Source organism: Drosophila willistoni (genome assembly GCF_018902025.1).
Source record: "Drosophila willistoni isolate 14030-0811.24 chromosome XR unlocalized genomic scaffold, UCI_dwil_1.1 Seg144, whole genome shotgun sequence".
NCBI lineage: Eukaryota > Metazoa > Arthropoda > Insecta > Diptera > Drosophilidae > Drosophila > Drosophila willistoni.
Window position 1 is genome coordinate 3,120,592 of NW_025814057.1, and position 19,184 is coordinate 3,139,775.

The 19,184-nt window shown below is 40.3% G+C and overlaps 1 protein-coding gene across 1 annotated transcript in view; it reads right to left on the reverse strand.

Annotated features, from left to right (window-relative positions):
* Positions 1 to 19,184, reverse strand: part of LOC6639482 (adenylate cyclase type 6) — a 39,272-nt gene that overhangs the window by 9,318 nt on the left and 10,770 nt on the right. Inside the window, exons 2-18 of the mRNA XM_023180530.2 lie at positions 15,335 to 15,585; positions 14,929 to 15,216; positions 13,446 to 13,557; positions 11,326 to 11,507; positions 10,438 to 10,958; positions 8,915 to 9,414; positions 8,690 to 8,810; positions 7,856 to 8,066; positions 7,098 to 7,247; positions 6,071 to 6,192; positions 4,472 to 4,564; positions 3,376 to 3,522; positions 3,030 to 3,188; positions 826 to 970; positions 640 to 734; positions 368 to 527; positions 165 to 262 (exon numbers count right to left, since the gene is read on the reverse strand). Coding sequence (XP_023036298.1) covers positions 165 to 262; positions 368 to 527; positions 640 to 734; positions 826 to 970; positions 3,030 to 3,188; positions 3,376 to 3,522; positions 4,472 to 4,564; positions 6,071 to 6,192; positions 7,098 to 7,247; positions 7,856 to 8,066; positions 8,690 to 8,810; positions 8,915 to 9,414; positions 10,438 to 10,958; positions 11,326 to 11,507; positions 13,446 to 13,557; positions 14,929 to 15,216; positions 15,335 to 15,583 — 3,353 coding nt within the window. The 5' untranslated portion in view covers positions 15,584 to 15,585. The remainder of the gene's footprint in view (positions 1 to 164; positions 263 to 367; positions 528 to 639; positions 735 to 825; positions 971 to 3,029; positions 3,189 to 3,375; positions 3,523 to 4,471; positions 4,565 to 6,070; positions 6,193 to 7,097; positions 7,248 to 7,855; positions 8,067 to 8,689; positions 8,811 to 8,914; positions 9,415 to 10,437; positions 10,959 to 11,325; positions 11,508 to 13,445; positions 13,558 to 14,928; positions 15,217 to 15,334; positions 15,586 to 19,184) is intronic.

The window sequence follows — 19,184 nt, forward strand, 5'->3', positions numbered from 1 at the left end:
AGAGTTGAAGCATCAGAGTGTTCTGTGTATTCTGTATTGTGTAGTGTGTGCGAACTGACACTAACAAAAGCAAATACAAATAGGAATAAGCACTTGGAAAAGGTCATCCTCTCCTTCCACTCGCCCCCCGTGTTAGCACTCCATTTCACTCCACTCTCTCTCACCTTTGGAACACAGCCAAGCGCATAATAGTCGTACCCAGCAGCACCAACAAACTGCAGTAGAAATATACACACAGCATGCGATCCGGTTCACTGGCATACTAAAAAATATATATAGAGAGAGAGAGAGAGGAAGAAAGAGAGGTTAGATAGAATGCAATGGCGAAATTTGTGGATGTGTGTGTGTGTGTGTGTGTTTAACTCACCTTCCTCTCAAGAGTATTATTTTTAAAGCTTAAAAGCAACGACTGACAATGCTCTGCCCTCAGATGATCTATACTGCGAGCATCAATGGCTCTCATTAGATATTCGTTGACCTCATCTTCGGGATCTTTGGCACTTTCAGCGCTATCGCCGAAACCGAATCTATAATAAGCAAGCAGAAAAAGGAGTAAACAGAAACAGAAATGAGTGAACCCCCATAAGTAGGCAATAGAAAATGCACATTTTCTAGTTCTCCTTTATGGATTTCACTTACTTCGATGTATGTTTCTGAGCTGTGCCGTGTCCCATCATGCGAAGCTCTTTTGATATATTGCCATTAACCTGCAAACGATTTCTCGACTTTTTGTGCTACACAAGGCAAACGAAACGGGGGGTTAGAGGGGAGAGATTGTGTATCATCTTTAACATAAACATTCATTCCGTTTGCATAAACACATACCGGCCTATAGATATCACCAGGCACAATTAGATACGTTTCAATCTGATGATCCTTGAGATAGGAATTACGTTCGGCTCCTTTGCCAGCCTCCACTTCGTAATCACCATCCAGACACTTGAGTGTTTCCTTGGTAATGTGAACGCGTCTGTAAAATGTTGATATATATATATATATATGTATATACACTTATGGGGAGAAATGTGGAGAAAACAAATTGAATAGACAACAAGGCAAGGCAAGGCAAGATGAGGCATATGTTTATCCCTATGCAAGGCATACATACGGAGAGAGAACATGTGTCTAAGAGTAGCTTTCTCCTTTCCCATATCCCCCTCGTAATTCAACCTAACTCTCTCTACCTCTCTCTCTCTCTCTCTCTCTTCGTCTCCTTCTCCATATGGCCTCAGATGCCGGAACAGTATATAGATGCAGCTCTTGGATTACATTGCATTACATATCCCTTCTTTCCCTAGTTTATCGTACGGGTAAAGACTTTTTAATGTTGCCGCTACAGTTTGTCTGCATCTTGGCTCTGGCTTCTAGAGTGGCTTTGAGTTTATTAAATTGCCATTGCCATTTCACCACGTGCCATTGAGATGATTCCCATCCCTTCCAAACTTCCCTGTGTGTGTCTCTCTGTGTGTGTGTGTGTGTTGATACTATTGATAATTACATGACGCTTTGTTATGGATTGACTACGATGCAGTTTCGAATGCAACGTTTCTTCAGTTAACGAAGTTTTCGCATGCCAGCTCCAAGCTGTTCCAAATTGCAGCTTATCAGGCAAAATGGTTACTGCTCCAACCCAACCCAACCCAAATGAGCCAAACGGCACCCAAACCCAACCACCCACTGCAGTTATTTGCTTTTAATTTCATTCGAGACAAGTTAACAAACGAGCTGCCGTCTCACAGCTGACCCAAATAAACTCAGCAGTTACTTAAACTTCAACTGAAGTCAAAGTTTGGCCCTAAGGCTGGGTAGGGCTCTGGTTCTGGCACTGAATATGCAAATAAGCAAGAAGTAAAATTTCAAGCAAAAACACAAAAAAAATAAACCAAAAGAAAGCCATTACAACCAAAAACATAGACTAGCATATATCCTACATGAATCAGTCATGAATTGTTCTCAACAAGTTGAATAGGTGAATCTTTTTTACAATAATGAACAAGACATTTGTTGTTAACCATTAAATGAAACTCACGTTTTCTTTCTTTACTCGAAATTTATATGCCTTTGAATTGCATATTTCATTTTTGCAGGGTATGCGGTTTTTAAAAAAATAACGCGAAAGCAGAAACAAATTGCTCAAGTGTTGAAAATGCAGCTGAATCAACAGCAACACACACACACACACTAATACACACCCAAATACAAAATTGTTGGGCACTTATCAAGGGGCGTGCTCTGAGTTGAGTTCTGGTTGTTGCTTATAATCGATTGGCGGGTAAAGGAGATGGCCAAGAGGGAGAAGAGAGAGTTGCTGGTGGCAAGTTACCAATAAATTGACGCCCATACACACACACACACACACACACACACACACCAACACACACTAGAAGGAGAATATGCAAAATTTTGCAACAACAATTACACACTTCAGAGCGGCGAAGGACAACAGCAACAACAACAACAACAAAAGGAGGCGACACTTTGAGACAAGTTGAATGGGCCGCGCCCCAAAATGTAGGCGCTTTGGGTGAGCACTTGAAGAGAACTCTTGAAAGAAGGAACTCTTGGCCTGACCAAAGTTGGCTTTAATTGCGCCACACACACACACACACACACAGCAAGAGAGAGAGAAAGGGAGAGGAAAAGACACAAGGACGAGTTGTCAAAACGGAAATGAGACAAACTTGTCAACGGCGTTTTGTTATTTTTTGTTATTCTTTTGTGTGGTTTTCTTTCTTTCTCCCTTTCGCCCACTTTTGTGAGAAAAACATAATTCACAGCTGTCCAAAAACAAGAGCCAAAGTGAGACCAGAAATGGGATTTATATTGGGGATTGGGATTCGGATTGAATTGAATTGAATTGAGCAAAACAAAAAGAAAAAAGGAAAGATTTGCTAGGCTCAAGTGTAGCACATGAAAAGACTTTGAAGTGGTTAGCGGCGGATCTGAGCTGAGGATCTCAGCATCTGTCCGAAATGTAATTAATAGTCCACTAAATGTAATGAAAATGGTGACTCGATTGTCTTACTTACCCCGGTATACCGCCACTCTCCATGTGATTGGCCAGGGTCACATCATTGGACCAAACATCGAACTGCCACTTGACCAGGCCCAAAACCCCGCAATGGACTCGTCCCGTATGGATGCCCACACGCATGTTGACATTCACAGCCATCACCTCACGCACCAATCTGGAATAGAAAAGGGGGTGGGGAGAGAGAAAAGCAATTCGAATCGGCTTGGGTGGTTAAATCTTGTGGCAAAAGAGTTCAGGTGGAGGCATTGGATGTGTTTTAGACAAAAGCCAATGCACATGTTGGCTCTCCATCTCACTCTCACTCTCTCTCACTCTTTCTCGGTCTCTTCCGGACTACTTACGCTATGGCGTCAATCATATCGAGTCCCATTTCCACTGCGCAATGTGCATGATCCGGCCTTGGTTCGGGTAAACCGGAGACACAATAATAACAATCGCCCAGGAGCTTAATGCGCAGACAATGATGCTCGGCGGCCAATCGATCAAAGCTGCAACAAAGGACAAAAATGTTGATGTGAGCGGAGGGTTTGGACAGTGTTGAGTTGCAAGAGTTGAGCCACACACAAAAGCAAATGTATACCACCTTGTATATGTACAGGTATAGAAACCCAAACACATGTACTACTAGTTGATGAAAAATCAAAAGAAAATTTCATTTTCCCCCATGCTACACCACGAATATGTGATATGCCCTGCAGTAGTAAGGACATTTTGATAAAGCACTGCCAATTATAGCAACTTTTCCCTCATTTGATACATTTTCATTTTATTTCTTTAAAATTTTAGGACATAAATTACATTCTTCAGGTAGTTAATATACTCCATTAACGGTAAGTGAATAACAAACCGAAGCGAATCCATAAACTGGTCAAACGAATGAACAAACCAAGCAAATAGGCCAAGGAAGCCTTCTGACTGAAAAAGGGATTTTATTTTTCTTTTCATTTTTTTTTTTTTTGTTTTGCTTTTGCTTTTGCAGCTGTTGCCGCATTTTGCTAACGAGTCCTAAGCTGGCCAATACCCAGAAGGAAGCATACAGCAGTGTAGCAACATCAAGCAATACTCAGATCCGGATCTGACTCCGACTCCAATTTTTTTGTTCCTCTTTTCCATTTCTATTTGGCCAGTCGAATGTGCAATTAATTCGGCCCCGAGCTCCACTCTGTTTCTGTTTTTGGTTGTGCGTGTGTGTGTGTGTGTGTGTGTCTGGGATTCTTTTCTGGAGGCAAGAACTTTGACCCAGACACAGACACACACACACACACACACACACACACACAGAAAACGAGAGCCCAAAAACAGGCAAGAAGCCCAGGCAGGCAGGTCGGGACATTTTCATTAATTATGCCCCGAACCTGAGGTTGTCTTTACATTCACCCCGACTCCGACCCCGACCCAAAAACCCCCCAACCCATCATCATTCATCTCTGAACTTACCGTGCAAAAAGTTCGTTGAGCAGACGCACCAATTCCTCGGCCGTGCACTGATCCGAGAGGCTCGTGAAACCGCAAATGTCCGCAAAGAGAATGCTGCAGAACACAACCGAAAACAACAACAAAGTGGAGAAAGTTTAAGTAAGTGTAGGCGGAACAAGTGAGAAAGAAAGAGTGGGAGGTCAACAAAGCAAAGGAAAAATAAAAGAAAAGGAGCAGATAGAGGAGAATACGCATATTACAATCTGCGGTTGCCTGTTGTCTGTTGTCGATGTTGATAAAGTCAATGACGGGCATAGTTTTTTGGACCATATGCGTTGTTATGTGATGGGTCTCAGTGAATTTGTATTTGTGTGTGTGTCTGTCTGTGTGTGTGTCTTCCACACAGCTGCTTCAATGGAATTTTTTAATATATTCAACTAAAAAAAAATAAAAGAAAGAAAGCCACAGCCGGGTATAATATCGGCAAGAAGCTTTAAGGCTTAAAGACTCTGCACTGGCAACTGTCAACTTTTAAGGAGGTTTTCCACCCAACAACAATCATGCCCATCGCCATCGCCATTCCCAATCCCTCTGTACACATCTCCCGGTTGTTCGTTTATTTATTCAACATTGAAAATCCTTTTTCGCTTAGGTGGAAAATGACGACAGCATCACATTAGCAGAGTTTTTGCTTTTGTTTGCTGATTTTACGACTCGTAACTGAGAACGGCTTAAGGCTCAGGCTCAGGCTCAGGCTCAGCGCGTAATTTAATACAAAAGCGAGAGTTCAAAATGAAATATGTATTTGCATGTATGTATGTATGTATGTATGGATGATGATTGCCAGCATTTGAATACCCTATATAAATACACTTAAATATTATATTAGAAATGAACGACTACTATTAAGAGACAAATGCTCTGGCCATAAAAGGATTTATCATTCCAATTACGCTCTCGAATTCTAGACAGAACTCGTCAATTTGAAACTAACTAAGACCGGTTGGTTAGGCAAATTGTAAATTTTATCGAATGTAATAATCAACAAATGTTTTCTTCATGCTGATTGAGAATTATGTTTATGAGTGCCATTAAAAGTAAATAAATGTATGGGTAAATATGAATATATTGTATTTCATGTGGAATCAATCAATGCATCATCAATCTAACATAAGTGGCAGCCACTTATTTGCTTCAAAACAAAACCATATCTTTCTCATGCAGAGTACATAGAGTTTCGTCTTTGAAGACAAAACCGAAAAACACAAAAAAAAGCAAACAGGTGCCCCCAAAAGTATGCTTTATTATGCCTCGCTAACTGCGTTGAATGTTGAGGAGTATGTGTATGCGTGTCTGTCTGGGTGTGTGTGTATGTGTGTGTGGGTGGGGGCATAAAGAAAGGTAAAGCAGAAGAGTTGTGCAGTTTTTTATTTTTCCTGTGTTTTTTTGCATAAAAATTCATTGCTCACGTTACACACTCTGGCAGGCAGCCGGCGGGACAGACAGAAAGACTCTCAGCTGAACAATTTATTGACTTTGCATGCAAATAAATTCACACTTCACACACTCAGCACACACACACACACACACTCAGCACACACGCACAGTAGTTGCTCTCACCTGACATTCTCATGGCGTTGTATGTAAATCTTATGAAACTGTGTGTCACGTGGCTGGCCCGCAATATCGTCCTTCATCTCCATGGCAACATGTCGGGGTAGGACAGAGAGTAGCAACCGTTCCTAACGAGAAACAAGTACAAGAACAACACAACACGGAACAGCAACAACAATAAGTTGAAAATCAAATGTACAAAATGGTTTCAGAATGCGTAGCATAAGAATGAGAGCCGATATTCAAGTTCAAGGCAGCAGCAGCAGCAGCATCAGTAAACAAGAATTCACTTGGTATCCCATTAATATACATACATACGTACATACATATATGTATATAAATTTATCTGTGGCGTAGCCAAGGATAATGCTCTTTTGCTCTTACTCTTTCTTTCATTTCTTTCTCTCCATGGCCATAATTCAATTAAATCGCAAAAAGATCTCAAGACATTAAAAATTTATTTTCCAATTTCCATTGTTAATGAAACCGATTTACCACATTATCTTGATCCAATTGAAAAACATTGCGAAACCTTAAAGACTTTTTATATTGTAAATAAAACATTTTCTTTCTTTTTCTTGGGAGTTTGAGTTATGAGGAGAGAAATGTATAGAGAGAAAGAAGAAGAGACTTTTGAATATGCGAAAATTTAATTTCAACATACTTTCGGGCCTCCAATTTGCAAGTGTGTGTTGCCGCGTCTTTGAACCGCTGACATAGTCACTGACTGACTGACTGACTGACTGACTGACTGACTGACTGCCAGCAAAAAAGGAGACTTTTCCTAAATTATTCTACACGCCCAGCACGTTGATGCGTGGGTTGACGGGTCCTTTGTTATGTTTGTCGTCTCACCAACATCATCAGCCACAGCCACAGCAGCAGCAGCAGCAGCATCAAAAGGCAAATCTTTATCATTTGCCCCGCTGACTTTCATTTCTTTGATGCACATTTTGTTTTTGATGTTGATGCTGATGATGATGATGATGAGGCAAGAGAGCAAACAACAAATAGTGTGAAATTTTTGTATTACCTGCTGTTGATTCTCTCGCTGAGTTCTCAAACGAGCCTCGATACATTGACGCGTCTCTATGAAGGCTTTGCGTTGGGCCTTCTCCTTTGGCCAGTGGGTGTATATGCCGGTCAAATTGGCCAACACCAAAGCCACCGATGTGCACAGCAGCTGCGAGAAGGGATACAGAGAGGGAGAGAAAGCAGAGAAAACAAAAAAAAAAATGATATAATGGAAAGCATTAATGACATTAAGATATAAATACAATAAAATGGCAGTTATGATTCAGAAGAGGACATGGAACAAGACAGGATACAACACAACACAACACAACAGGACAAGAGATGAGTCCGCGGTAAAGGGACAAAGGAGGACACAGAAGGACACAAATGGCCTCTTGGGTGGTGGCAGCAGCAGCAGCAGCTCGATTTCATTCAATTTTGCGGCAATTTAATTTCATTTATTTATGTTTTCCTCTCGCTAGGCACTGAGCAGACACGTGCCGCCTGCCAACAACTGTGTCCACCATTCTCACCTCCGCGTTCCTCCCACTCTCTCTTTCTCTCTCTGCCCACTACAGTCATCTCGCTCAATTAAAGCTAACTGCCTTTGTTTGGCGAACAAATTAATTTGGTTTCTGTGGCACCCAGAACCTGTTGATAGACAATAAAAAAACGCAGCCCTCCACAGAGTCCTTTTTTTTTTTTGTCTCTCACGGGGAGGGAAATTTGCAATCATCGCTTATTTTTATTTATTTTTATTGTTTGTTTTTGTCTCACCTCTTGCCAATGTACGCTTGTATCGGCCTCCATCAACTGGAAATCATCGTCCTGCTGCTCGCCGGCGTTGGTTGTGTATCTCAAACAGGTATAGATATGGGCAGCACTCAACAGAATGCCGCCGATAAGAGCCTCCCGCAATCGCAGCGGCAACATCGTGTATGTCATATAGATGAGAACGATGCAGCACGAGCTGCCATTGAAGGATTTGCTGTACATGAAGAGAAAACATGGAATATTTAATTTTAAATCCCAAACTTCATCCTAAATTCATATTAGATTCGATCTGTGAACATTCGTTTCTGTCATTGCAAGTAATGTTTTCTTTTGATCTTCTCGGCTAGTCGAGTAAGAGAGCTCTCTGCATTTATTTATAAATCAAAGCACTTTAAAGATAACTTTTGATTTATATCAAAACAATAGGCTGACTGATGACTATTTTTGTAACATTTAATTGCCTCCTTTTATGTGTAAGATTTCTCTCATTCAGATGCACTTATACACACATACATACATAATGGTTAAAGGAGTTGTGGTCCTTGATAAGGCAGCTGTTTCTGGTTTCTAGCAATTGTATTTCTGTTTCAGTCCGTTGCCCTGGCATTGCTTTTTTGTTTCTTACTTTTTTTTTTGTTTTTTTTTTCCCTCCCCGGTTAGGATTGTTGGGTAAGCAATTAGCGAGCCGTAAATGATTAATTTTCTGGCTGCCAGGCAACAGCTGCAAAGACATATCCCTCTTCCTCACTCGCTCTCTCTCTCTCTCTCTCTTACTCTATGCATGATATATGTGTGTGTAGGTGTGTGGGTGTGTGGGTGTGTCTGTGTTATACTAACCTGGGTTGCATGGCATAGCTGACGGCAATTTCAATGGCCAGGAATGTGCCCAAAATGACATAGGAGACAAGCACAAGGAATATTTCATTCATTGCTGGCTTTGAGAGTATGCAAAGGAGAACTAAGAGAATATTTTAGAGCGGGGGATAAGTTGGTGTTTGTAGAAAATTTCATATAATTAGAAACTATAATGGAAACAATTGTTGATGAAATTTTGCTACTCACATGCATAGACAATGCCACAGATTAGCATCACAATAAGAAAAATCAACACAGACTCATCAATTTGCGTAATCACCGATGACAGAATGTGCGCGTAGTAAGTCAATGAAGTGTCCAAATTATCATCAACATTCGAGTAGGATGTATTCCTGGACACTTCATCACGTTCGATGTTACTACCGTTGCTGTAACTGCTTTTGTTGGTATTCGATTGGTGGACAAGCGGCGTATACGTAATGCGTTTAATGCCATCAGCAATGTAAACATCGTTTTTGTTGTCAGCATCAGGATTGGCAACGGCAACGGCAACGTCAACGGCATCAGCATAAGCATCAGGCTCAAAATCAGCATTCAGTCGGGCAATGTCAACAATCAGTTGAGCCTTCTTCTCCAACTCCAACTCCATGGCCATCTGGTCCTGGTCATTCTCTTCCTGTGCCAAGACCAAAGCTTCATATTCATTCACATCCCCATTTTGACTACGTTTTGCTCGCATTCTGTATCTGAAATACAGTTTGAGGTTGATGGCAAACACACAAACACACACACAGAGACAGACACCTTAATATAACTATCCATCTTGTTGTTTTGATAAATATTTATATAAAAATAAATCTAAATGTAAATGAAAATTTCATCAATTGATAACTTTTGTTAGCTTCTTTTCATTTTGATACTTCAATTTGTCACTTTGGCAATGACAAGCGACTGTCTAAGAGATATTTATACATACATACATATATTTTCTTCAATGTCTATTTTGGAAGCAAGGCCCAAGAGCAATAAGATTACAATATAACTCTTAGCAAAACATTGCAAAAAGTTGCTTAAAAAAATAATTATAAAACATTTTATTTCAAACAATTTCACCACATAAATTCCAACAAATTCATCAAATAACTTTACCACAAGCGTAGCCAATACATATTTCTGTTTGTTGTGCATGAGGAAAAGTGAATCATACTATCAAAACGGCCTCTTGCCTCTAACTCATACTATCTTTGCCCTATGAGAATCAATTTACGATTGAAGAAAATAGAAATTTATATAAATTATAATAAGCTAGTTCCCCCTTTGGCCACGACCATGATTATTTCAATGATTTGGTTTTTCCTCGGCTTCTGTTCTTTTACTTTTCGTTTTGCTTTCCATTTTCGCTGGCAGAAAGTTTTCACTTTAAGCCTTAGAAGTTTTTGCCTTGGTTTGCTTTATTTTTGATTTGCAAACCTCAAAATGTCTATCAAAAATCATAAAATTTAAGTTCGCCTTCCTGGTCGTTCGGTCGTTTGTTGGTCGGCTCGAATGGACCGACGACGGTGGGTTGATGGGCTGACTTTCAGGCCATTCAAAGCGCTGGCTGTCAAAATGCCAAACGCAAACGCAAAAACCGAAACCGAAACGCAACATAAAACCCCAAACCCTAAAACCCCAAAAACACCAAACCCTAAGTACTAAATCATCAATCCCATGGCTAGGCTGGTGCTGGTGCTGATGCTGGTTGCTTGTCGGGTTGGATGGATGCTCACCTGGTTCGATATGGGGGATGTTGCTTGTAGCGATGCTTGTGGAGGCGTCGTCGATAATGTTTCCGTTTCTGCCTTCTGGTTCTGCCGTCGTCGACGCGAATATTATCATCCGCATCTACATCCACATCAACATCAAAATCAACAAGGTCGCGGTTGGACTTGAAATTTCTGCCATTGTCAATTTGTTGAACGTTTGTTGGTGTCGTTGCGGTTGTCGTTAAGTTGCCACTGACCATGGAAGCCATGGTGTTGAGTGGTATAAATGTGGAATTGGCACCGGCAGTGCCATTCATGTCCAGATAGAGGCTTTCCATTTTTATTGCATATGACGTCGATGTCGTTGACGACGACGCCGATGAGGATGAGGCGAGGTTTGTTGCAAACGTCCGACGCAATTGCAATGTGGTGAAAACTATATGAGTGCACGACAGGGCCAAAATGAGAGCCAATAGAAGGGCCAAAATATGCGTTGTGTTACTTTGATTCATGCGCAAAAAATATCGCTGATATAGCATTTCCACCTACAATGTTAACCAATAGAGTCAAGGAATTTGCATATTAAAACGGGGAGCATCAAATCAAAAATCAATTGAAAACACACAATGTTTCAAAAGGGAATTCATAGTTTGATTCTGTGTCGATTCACGAGAACGGAATTTCGAAAAAGCATTGACTTCTCTCTTTCGGAACCGATGTTAGTGGGCCAACATATGCTTTATTGAACTTGGTTCTATTTTGTTTCGATAGCAAAGTACACTTTTCTTTTGGCAGGGTATGCGGAAAGAGAACAATCACGCAACCACAAAAAAACAAGGAAAGGAAACTTTTTCAAAACTTTTCTTGAAAAAGGATTTCCTGTTAAGCTTTCTTTTTGGTTAAGCTACTTACCTGAAGATTCTTAAACTGGTGCGTCGAACAGAGACGTAAAATGATGCGGTTCAAGCGAAACCAAAAGGATATGCTAGGACTAAGTGCTCCGCCACCTCCAGTTCCGCCAACACCTCCTCCACCACCGCCTCCGCCGGTCGAATTAGTTGAATGATTCGCCTCAACATTGGCATTAGATTCACCTGTGGAAAATGTGGAAAGCACAAGCAGATAAAATTGAATTTTGTGGTAATGTGAACCAAAGTCCTTATAAATATGCATTAGCTTTATGAATGAGCCGAAGGCTGAGGCCAAGACCAGAAATTAATTACACTGTGGCCAGGCTCAAGCTGGCAGCTGGAACGAACAGATTTACAATTTAGCTTCCCACGTCATCCATTCATATCTGAACTAGCTCATGGACATGAACAGGAGAATCTTTGTATGCAATTCGACTTGCAAATTCCAATTTGCGATTGTTAATGCGAGCCTATTTACAGTTGGTTAAATATTATGCGTAATTTCAATGTTAATGTGCATTTAATTGTTTGTGGTCTTCTAATGTCATGACAAGAAGAAGGGTCAATTGTGTTTGTGTTGGTGTTGGTAAGTGTAATGGAGAAAACTATCACCAAAGTTCTAGCTTATGGTGCTAAAGACGAAATTGCTTTCAAAAAACCAAGTTTCAACTTATTTCAACCGATGTTGATAAGTGAACTTAACTTCACTATGAAAGCATTCAATACAATGGCCAAAAATCTCTTTCACTTCTCCTTTCCAACTCGCATTGAAATTCACTTAACGTCTTATACACATACACAAATACATAATATTTAGGTATATATAGGTTTCGTTTTTTTTTTTTTTGTATATTTGTAAGGGGGTATATATTTGTTCGACTTTTCTAACGTCATCATTGTCGACATCTTCAACAATGTTTTCTGCCATTGACTGCGTCTGACATTTTATGAAGAAAACGAGAAAAAAACGAGAGAGAGAGGTGATCCGGGGGAAACAGGAATCGAGGAAAATTGAAGGAAGGAAACGAGAAACAGAGAGGGAGACAGAGAGCGAGAGCGAGAGAAAGAGAAAAAAGCAACAAGCAACCTTGATTCAAAATGCAACACACAATGCCATAAAATGTTGTATTGTAAAATGGAGAATGTCAGCCAAATCGGCATATTAAAATCATTCAACTGTCCCCGTCACTTTGACCCCGCAACCATCCATACCATCCATCTCCTCATCTCCTTGTCTACCAGGCTTTTATTTGTTGCTCTTGTTGTAAAAGTGACCACAATGCGAACCGCAAACAACAATCGACTGAATGAATAGAGAGAGAGAGACAGAGAGAGGTAGAGACAGAGAGAGAGAAGGACTAGGTTCTTGGTTAAGGGGCGGAGGGGCCAGCGGGAGGCAGTAACACAACATACGCACATCTGAAAATATGTTTTTATATGCATCAATAAATAAATGCCAAACGTGATTATGTAAATTTTCTATAGAAATTTGCGTATATCAAAGGCAAACCCCATTGCTTTCATAGGAAAAGTAAATCGGAAAAAAAGAAAGAAAAGGAAAATGATGGGGAAAAAAAGGGCAAAACGAAAAACTAGAGAAGGCATACCGAAGGCAACCGAGGCAACCATACATAGCTCACACATCTTGATTTAGGGGCTAAGAAAGGGGCTAGAAGCAAAGAAAACCAAAACGGAAAACATGTGTGTGCATGTGTGTGAGTGTGCCTGATGTGATGTGTGTGTGTGTGTGTGTGTGTGGATGAAATGTGAGAGAAATGCCAATCTGAGTATGAGATTGGGAGGACTGTGCGACAGAGATTGGAAGACTGGGCGGGAAGACTGAGAGACTAAGCTTGAGAGGAAAGAAATAGCCTCGTCAAATTCAATATGACAATGACAATCAACTTGTGACATTTGAGGCGTTGTAAAGGGGGCGCGGAGAGCTGTGTAAGGGGATGAGTGACATGCGTGTTGGCATTTTTATTGCCCCTTAGTCCTAGCTAACGTGTCTATCTAACGAGCTGAATGGAAGATGTTGGAGTCCATTACCAGCTAATCGCAAGAATGTTTACTCGCTTCTTTCTCACTTTTCCGCACATCCTCTCCATTCTATCCACTTACTTTGTTGCAACAGCTGGGCCTCATCACGTTGATAGATCATAGGACTGTGGCAGGTGGAACTGGAGTTTGTCGAATCCATGGATTCATCTATATTACACCGCGTGATGCCGGCCTGTGAAAAGCAATCAAAAAGAAAGAAACGCACATTGTAAACTATAAAAATTGAAAGCACATGCATATAAGCAATTTCAAAAGTTATTTATTTGATGTTATCACATAAAAGGTGTCGTTCTCTTTCATTAACCTGAATATTCACCTACACACCTACACACCTACATGGACTTGCCATTTAATGTGTGTAAGTGAATTATTATTTTCAGACGCCCTCATAAGTATGCAATGGTTTTTTATTCTTAAATACAATTGACACTAAACGTTCTTTTCACGCTCAGACATACACAACGATATGTATACACAATTGCCCTGAACTTTCTCCCACTCTGTCTACCTCTCTCTTTCTATCTCTGTCTCTCAGTCTGTCTGTCTCACTCTTTCTATGCGTATTTGTGCATCCCCGCGGCATTTTTAAACAAATTGCCAAGCGTTTGTATGCCAGAGCTGCGTTTTTCCTTCTGCTAAACTTTTTCAATTGACTCTTGACAACGAAGAGCAAATACAAACTCATGTACCTACACCCACAAACACACTCCCACCCACACACACACACACACACACACATACTGACTTCCACATGGCTGTAAAGTGTCCCCTTGTGCAAGTTGGCATTTTACTTTCACAAATGTTCCTATCTACATATATAGGTATACATATATATATGTAGCATACATATTTGGGCAGGACATTGAATGTTTTGCTGGGCACACTTGCAGGTGTTTCAGTTTCTCTATGAAAACCAATCCACAGGGACCAACTAGCTCCTTTACTATTCTAGAGAAACACTGTGAAATTTTGTAAATTAATTATGGGTACCAATTTTCATTTCAAAATTTATGCTCTTCCATATTAAGCCTAGTTTGGTTCTAATTGGTTACATCCATAGTTTGGCATGGCAATCAAAAGAATTTACGTTCCAGCTCGTAGTTCTTAGGACATTTTTACTGCAGACGAAACAAGTTTGTTGCGGTTACCAATTGTTAACTCTCTTTATATGTATGTAGATTTCGATGTTAATGCTGTAAGCCCTATTCCTTTAGTTGATAGTAAATTGTATTTTAAATTTAGATGCCACCTGGTGCGGTTGCTTCTATTGATGCTGTTGTTCCCTACCTACATAGTCCTTCTTCTCCTGTTGCTGCTGGTTTACCAAACCAAATTAAATTAAATATTTAAATCCCCCCCTCAATCAATGGCAAAGTCTGCCAGCGACATTCTGTCCATTAGGTGCGTAAATTAATTGATGCCACAATCCTAATCCCAACCGCAATCCACAGCCAAACCAACCATCCACAGCCCACTCCACTCTATACGATTCCATGCCAAACTCATGCTCCTTCTGCTCAAATTTCTTGTTGGGGGGACTCACCGCAATCAAACTGCTGCTAACCATGGCCTTGCCTCCCTTGGCATTCGTATTGAAATGTTCGATCACCTCCCAATTGGATTTCTTGGGTGTTGATGGCTGTGTTAGCGCTTGCTGTTGGTTGGTTGTCGATGATGGTGAACCAGCTCCCGCTCCAGCACTACCAACTCCACCTCCACCTCCGCCTGATGACTGACCAGGTACATGCAATTCCATGGAGGTTTGCGTGCTGCTGCTTCCAGCCTGTTTCAATGAAGCCGAACGGCTAAAGAATTTTCTGTGCTTGCTTTCCTAAATGGCAAACGGAATGGATGGATACATTTTAGGGGTAGTGGGGAGAGAGAGAGAAGAGGACAGAAGAGTGGCAAGTGTTAAGAAATGATTTGTATTTGCAGGTCAATTAGCTCACCTCTTTGCTGGCTGATAAACCAGCTCCTCCGGCAACCGCACCACCTCCACCGCCACCACCATGTCGCATTCCCCTGAGGGAAAGTCGCTTCGACCATTCTCGTTTCTGGCTTTCCGATGACAACGAACGAAAGATATGAGTGGCTGTGGCACTGGCACTGCCGCCACCACCACCACTGCCGCCTCCGGTGGTACCTCCTCCTCCGCCTGTGCCTCCTACTCCGGCTCCAGCTCCAGTTGTCGAGCTCATTTCTGTAAAGAAAATTGATTTTCATTTTACATGTTGAAAAGGAGAGCGCGCTAATTTCTAAACAAATTGCCAATTTTTGCGCTCGACAGCCGCAGCAGCGAACAAAACAGCGACAGCCAAAATGGCATTAAAACAATAAATTCGATTTTACTTTCAAGCCAAAAACAAAAACTGACAATGCCAATAAATATATCGTATCGCATCGTATCGTATCTACTTTTCTCTAAGGCCCGGCCCACTTAACTTGCACGAAATGCTTTTCAGACACGCAAGACCCCAACAACAAGAACCAACAAACCGGCAAGAGAGGATTTTCTTTTTTTTTTGTACTTTCGCTCAGGTTCTTTTTCTTTTCTTTTTAATTTTTTTTGTTTTAGCCAGGAGCTAAGGCTGCAAAATGGGTTTTTATCCAATTGAGCGAAATCTATATACACTTTCTTACTTATATCCAACTCAAAGGAGAAAGTCCATCCAAAGAAGAGTCATTAATAGAAATGAAATATGTTGTGCAATATAAAAGGATTAGAATAGTTGAAATGACTTGGGCAAACAGATGTAATCCCTGAAATCGAAGGTTTTAATGAAAAGACAACACCAAAAATTATAATTTTATAGTAACAATTGTAAGTGCCGTCATAATCGGATTCGAAATTGTACAATTTTGTTGACATTCGGTATTATAAATTCTATACTGATAACTTGACATAATGAGAATCGAACTACAAGAGTTCTAGTGCTCCTAAAAATATGTGAGCTTCCTCTTTGCCTCTCTATTAGCTTTACAATACAAAAAAAAAAAAACTGTGCCACAGACAACAAGAACCCACAACAATAAGGCGCAGGCGGCAAGAAGCTTGCAAAGGAAACAACTTTCCTCTACTTTTGCTTCGTTTTCTTTTTTTTTCGGGACTGGAGCAAAGTCTTAAAGCCGGGGCCAGGTCGCTGCCATCGAAGGCAGCTCCTTGCCGGTTGTTCCTGCTGCTGCTGCTGCTCCTGCCTTTTTGTCGGCTTTTGTTTTTGGCCCAAAGGCAGCAGTGCAGCCGAAAAAAGAGGAGAACATAAAAAAAACGAAGAAGGAAGCTAAAGAAAATAAGCAAGAGGCGTGGCAAATTCGAGGGAAAAGTGGGCGAGTGGCAGGCAGGTGGCAGGATGAGGTGCTTTTGGGCGGTGGGTTGTGGGCGGGCGGGTGATGAGTGGTGGTGTTGGGTGTACTGAGGATACACAAGTGCCCGGCCACCGGCATAAATATGTCAAAAACACAATGCGCCGTGCTATAAACAAATTGTTTTGTTGCCAAAAAATATAAAAAACACACAAAACACACACACACACACAAAATCGAGAAAAAACGAACGAATGAAAATTGAAAAATTGAACAAAAAATGGAATGGAAATGAGTACAATGAACATTGAGAGAGTGAGTGAGTAAGATAGGGCAAAAGGGACAGACATAGAAGGCGATAGCGCAAGAGAGAGAGAGAGAGAACCAGGTGCCTATTGAATTACAACTGTCAGCAGATAATTGTGAAAAAGTGGGAAATAACAGCACAAAAAAAGTGAAACCATAGTCTAAACAACTACACCGAAGTGTCAATACCCTTTAAATACAAACTTACTAGAATAAATATGCAGTTCAGTTTACTAGAAAGTTTTGTGTTTCAACTATTTCCCGTTGAAATGTTTACAAAATGGATTATTCAATGTCGATATCAATCAGTTTACCGGTGAAAAAAATGCAGTTTTCTTCTCAATGTTGTGGCCAACTTTTTTTAGCCTCATATGCCCTTCTGGCATTGGGCTAAAAGAGCATCTAGCACAGAAAGGGGTAAAAAAAGTAACCGCCAACAACTGAGAGCACTAAAATGAACTATTTGGAAATTAATTTTTCGTAGAAAAAGCGAATTTTTCATGAATCAGTTCAAGTTTCCCCCCATTCACTGAGAAATCATTTGGAAAAATGTTCATTTTTGCTTTTTGCCCATTTAAATGGAAATTTTGTACCACACGCAGAGAGAACAGGCAGGCAGGCAGGCAGGCAGACAGATAGACAGGCATATAGACAGACAGATCGTAATATAAACTACATTCATACACATCTATGCACATATATATTTCATAAAGTATTTCAAGTATTTTTAATTGAATTTTATAGACGAAGGTTAAAATTTAATAATGAAACACTTTATAATTTCAATTTGTTTATCAATTTCTACCACAAGGCTTTTGTATATGTAGATGTATGTATGTATATAATATATCAATTTTCACATGATTTTTAACATCAAAATAACTGAACGCCCATTTCTTACAATATTTCACCTTATTCTGTTTTTCTTTTGTAACTTACACACTTTCTACTGTTTCTTTTCTTGGGCCATGTTTTAAAATCGGAAATTCTTTTGAGTGAAAAGCCACTAAAAGTCTTGTCTGGGAAAAAAAAGTTTCCTTGCATACGGTAGTAGTTGGTATATGTATGCAAAATAGACATAAAGCAGAAAGGAAGTCGGCTATAACAAGATACTCAATCCGCCCAACCCGCCCACATATGCCAAATAGTTCTTAGTTTCTATGACAAGAAGACAACAAAAAAGCACACAGACTGAGTGAAACACAGACAGATAGACAGACAGACAGGAAGGTGGAAGAAGGCAGGAAGACATTCGGGCTGGCATTTTGGCTGTGTTGGCTGTGGGCTCTTGTTGAATCGCGGCAAACGAGGAAATTTCTCACTCATAAATGTCAGCATCAAATAGGCTTAGTATCTGGTATTAAATATTTATGGCAAATATTATGAAAATGGGTGTGGATAGCAAGTTGGTGGCGTGGGAAGGTGGGAAAGGGGGGACTTTTAAATGTCACATACAGAATATTCATGGCTCTTTAAGCCGCAACTCAAGTTGACAAACAACTGACAAACAATCACGAAATCAAGCAGCTGATTTAATTAGCCATAACATGCTCTCTCTTCCTCTCACTCATCCTTGTTTGGTCTTTACCCCAACCATAAGGGTAAGAATTTTGCTATACATCACACCATGGTATGGGATGGGATGAGATGAATAGATGATGATGATGATGATGATGATGATGATGACGATGATGTGACATCCAAAAGTCAAAGGACATTTAGAGGCATCACTTAACATACATTCAATGATGTCGATTTAGACACTCAACTTGTTACAAACGATATTTATTTTCCTTTATTCCCATTTAATACTTCATAATTAATACTTTTCGCTTGTTGGCTTTAAGCCAAGTCTCTTTAAAATCTGTTTTAAAGTTAGCATTATTGAGCGTGGAAAGAGCATTTCACTGTTTGCAATTTTTCATCTTGTCAATTCTAACATATATTCGAAAATGTAGAATATAGCTTGAGAAATCCCTTAGAAAAAGCTTGTTAATCACTGTCATGTCAGCGGCTTCTCCAGGTAAAAGCCAAACAAACAAACATTCGCACACTCAGCAAACAAGTACATAGATACATACACACACATACATATTTGTATGTATTGGTATCTATGGCCATATCTATATCTATTCCAATGTCTCGTTTAGCTCTATAAACTGTCATACAGTTCAATGGCAATTCATTATGTTA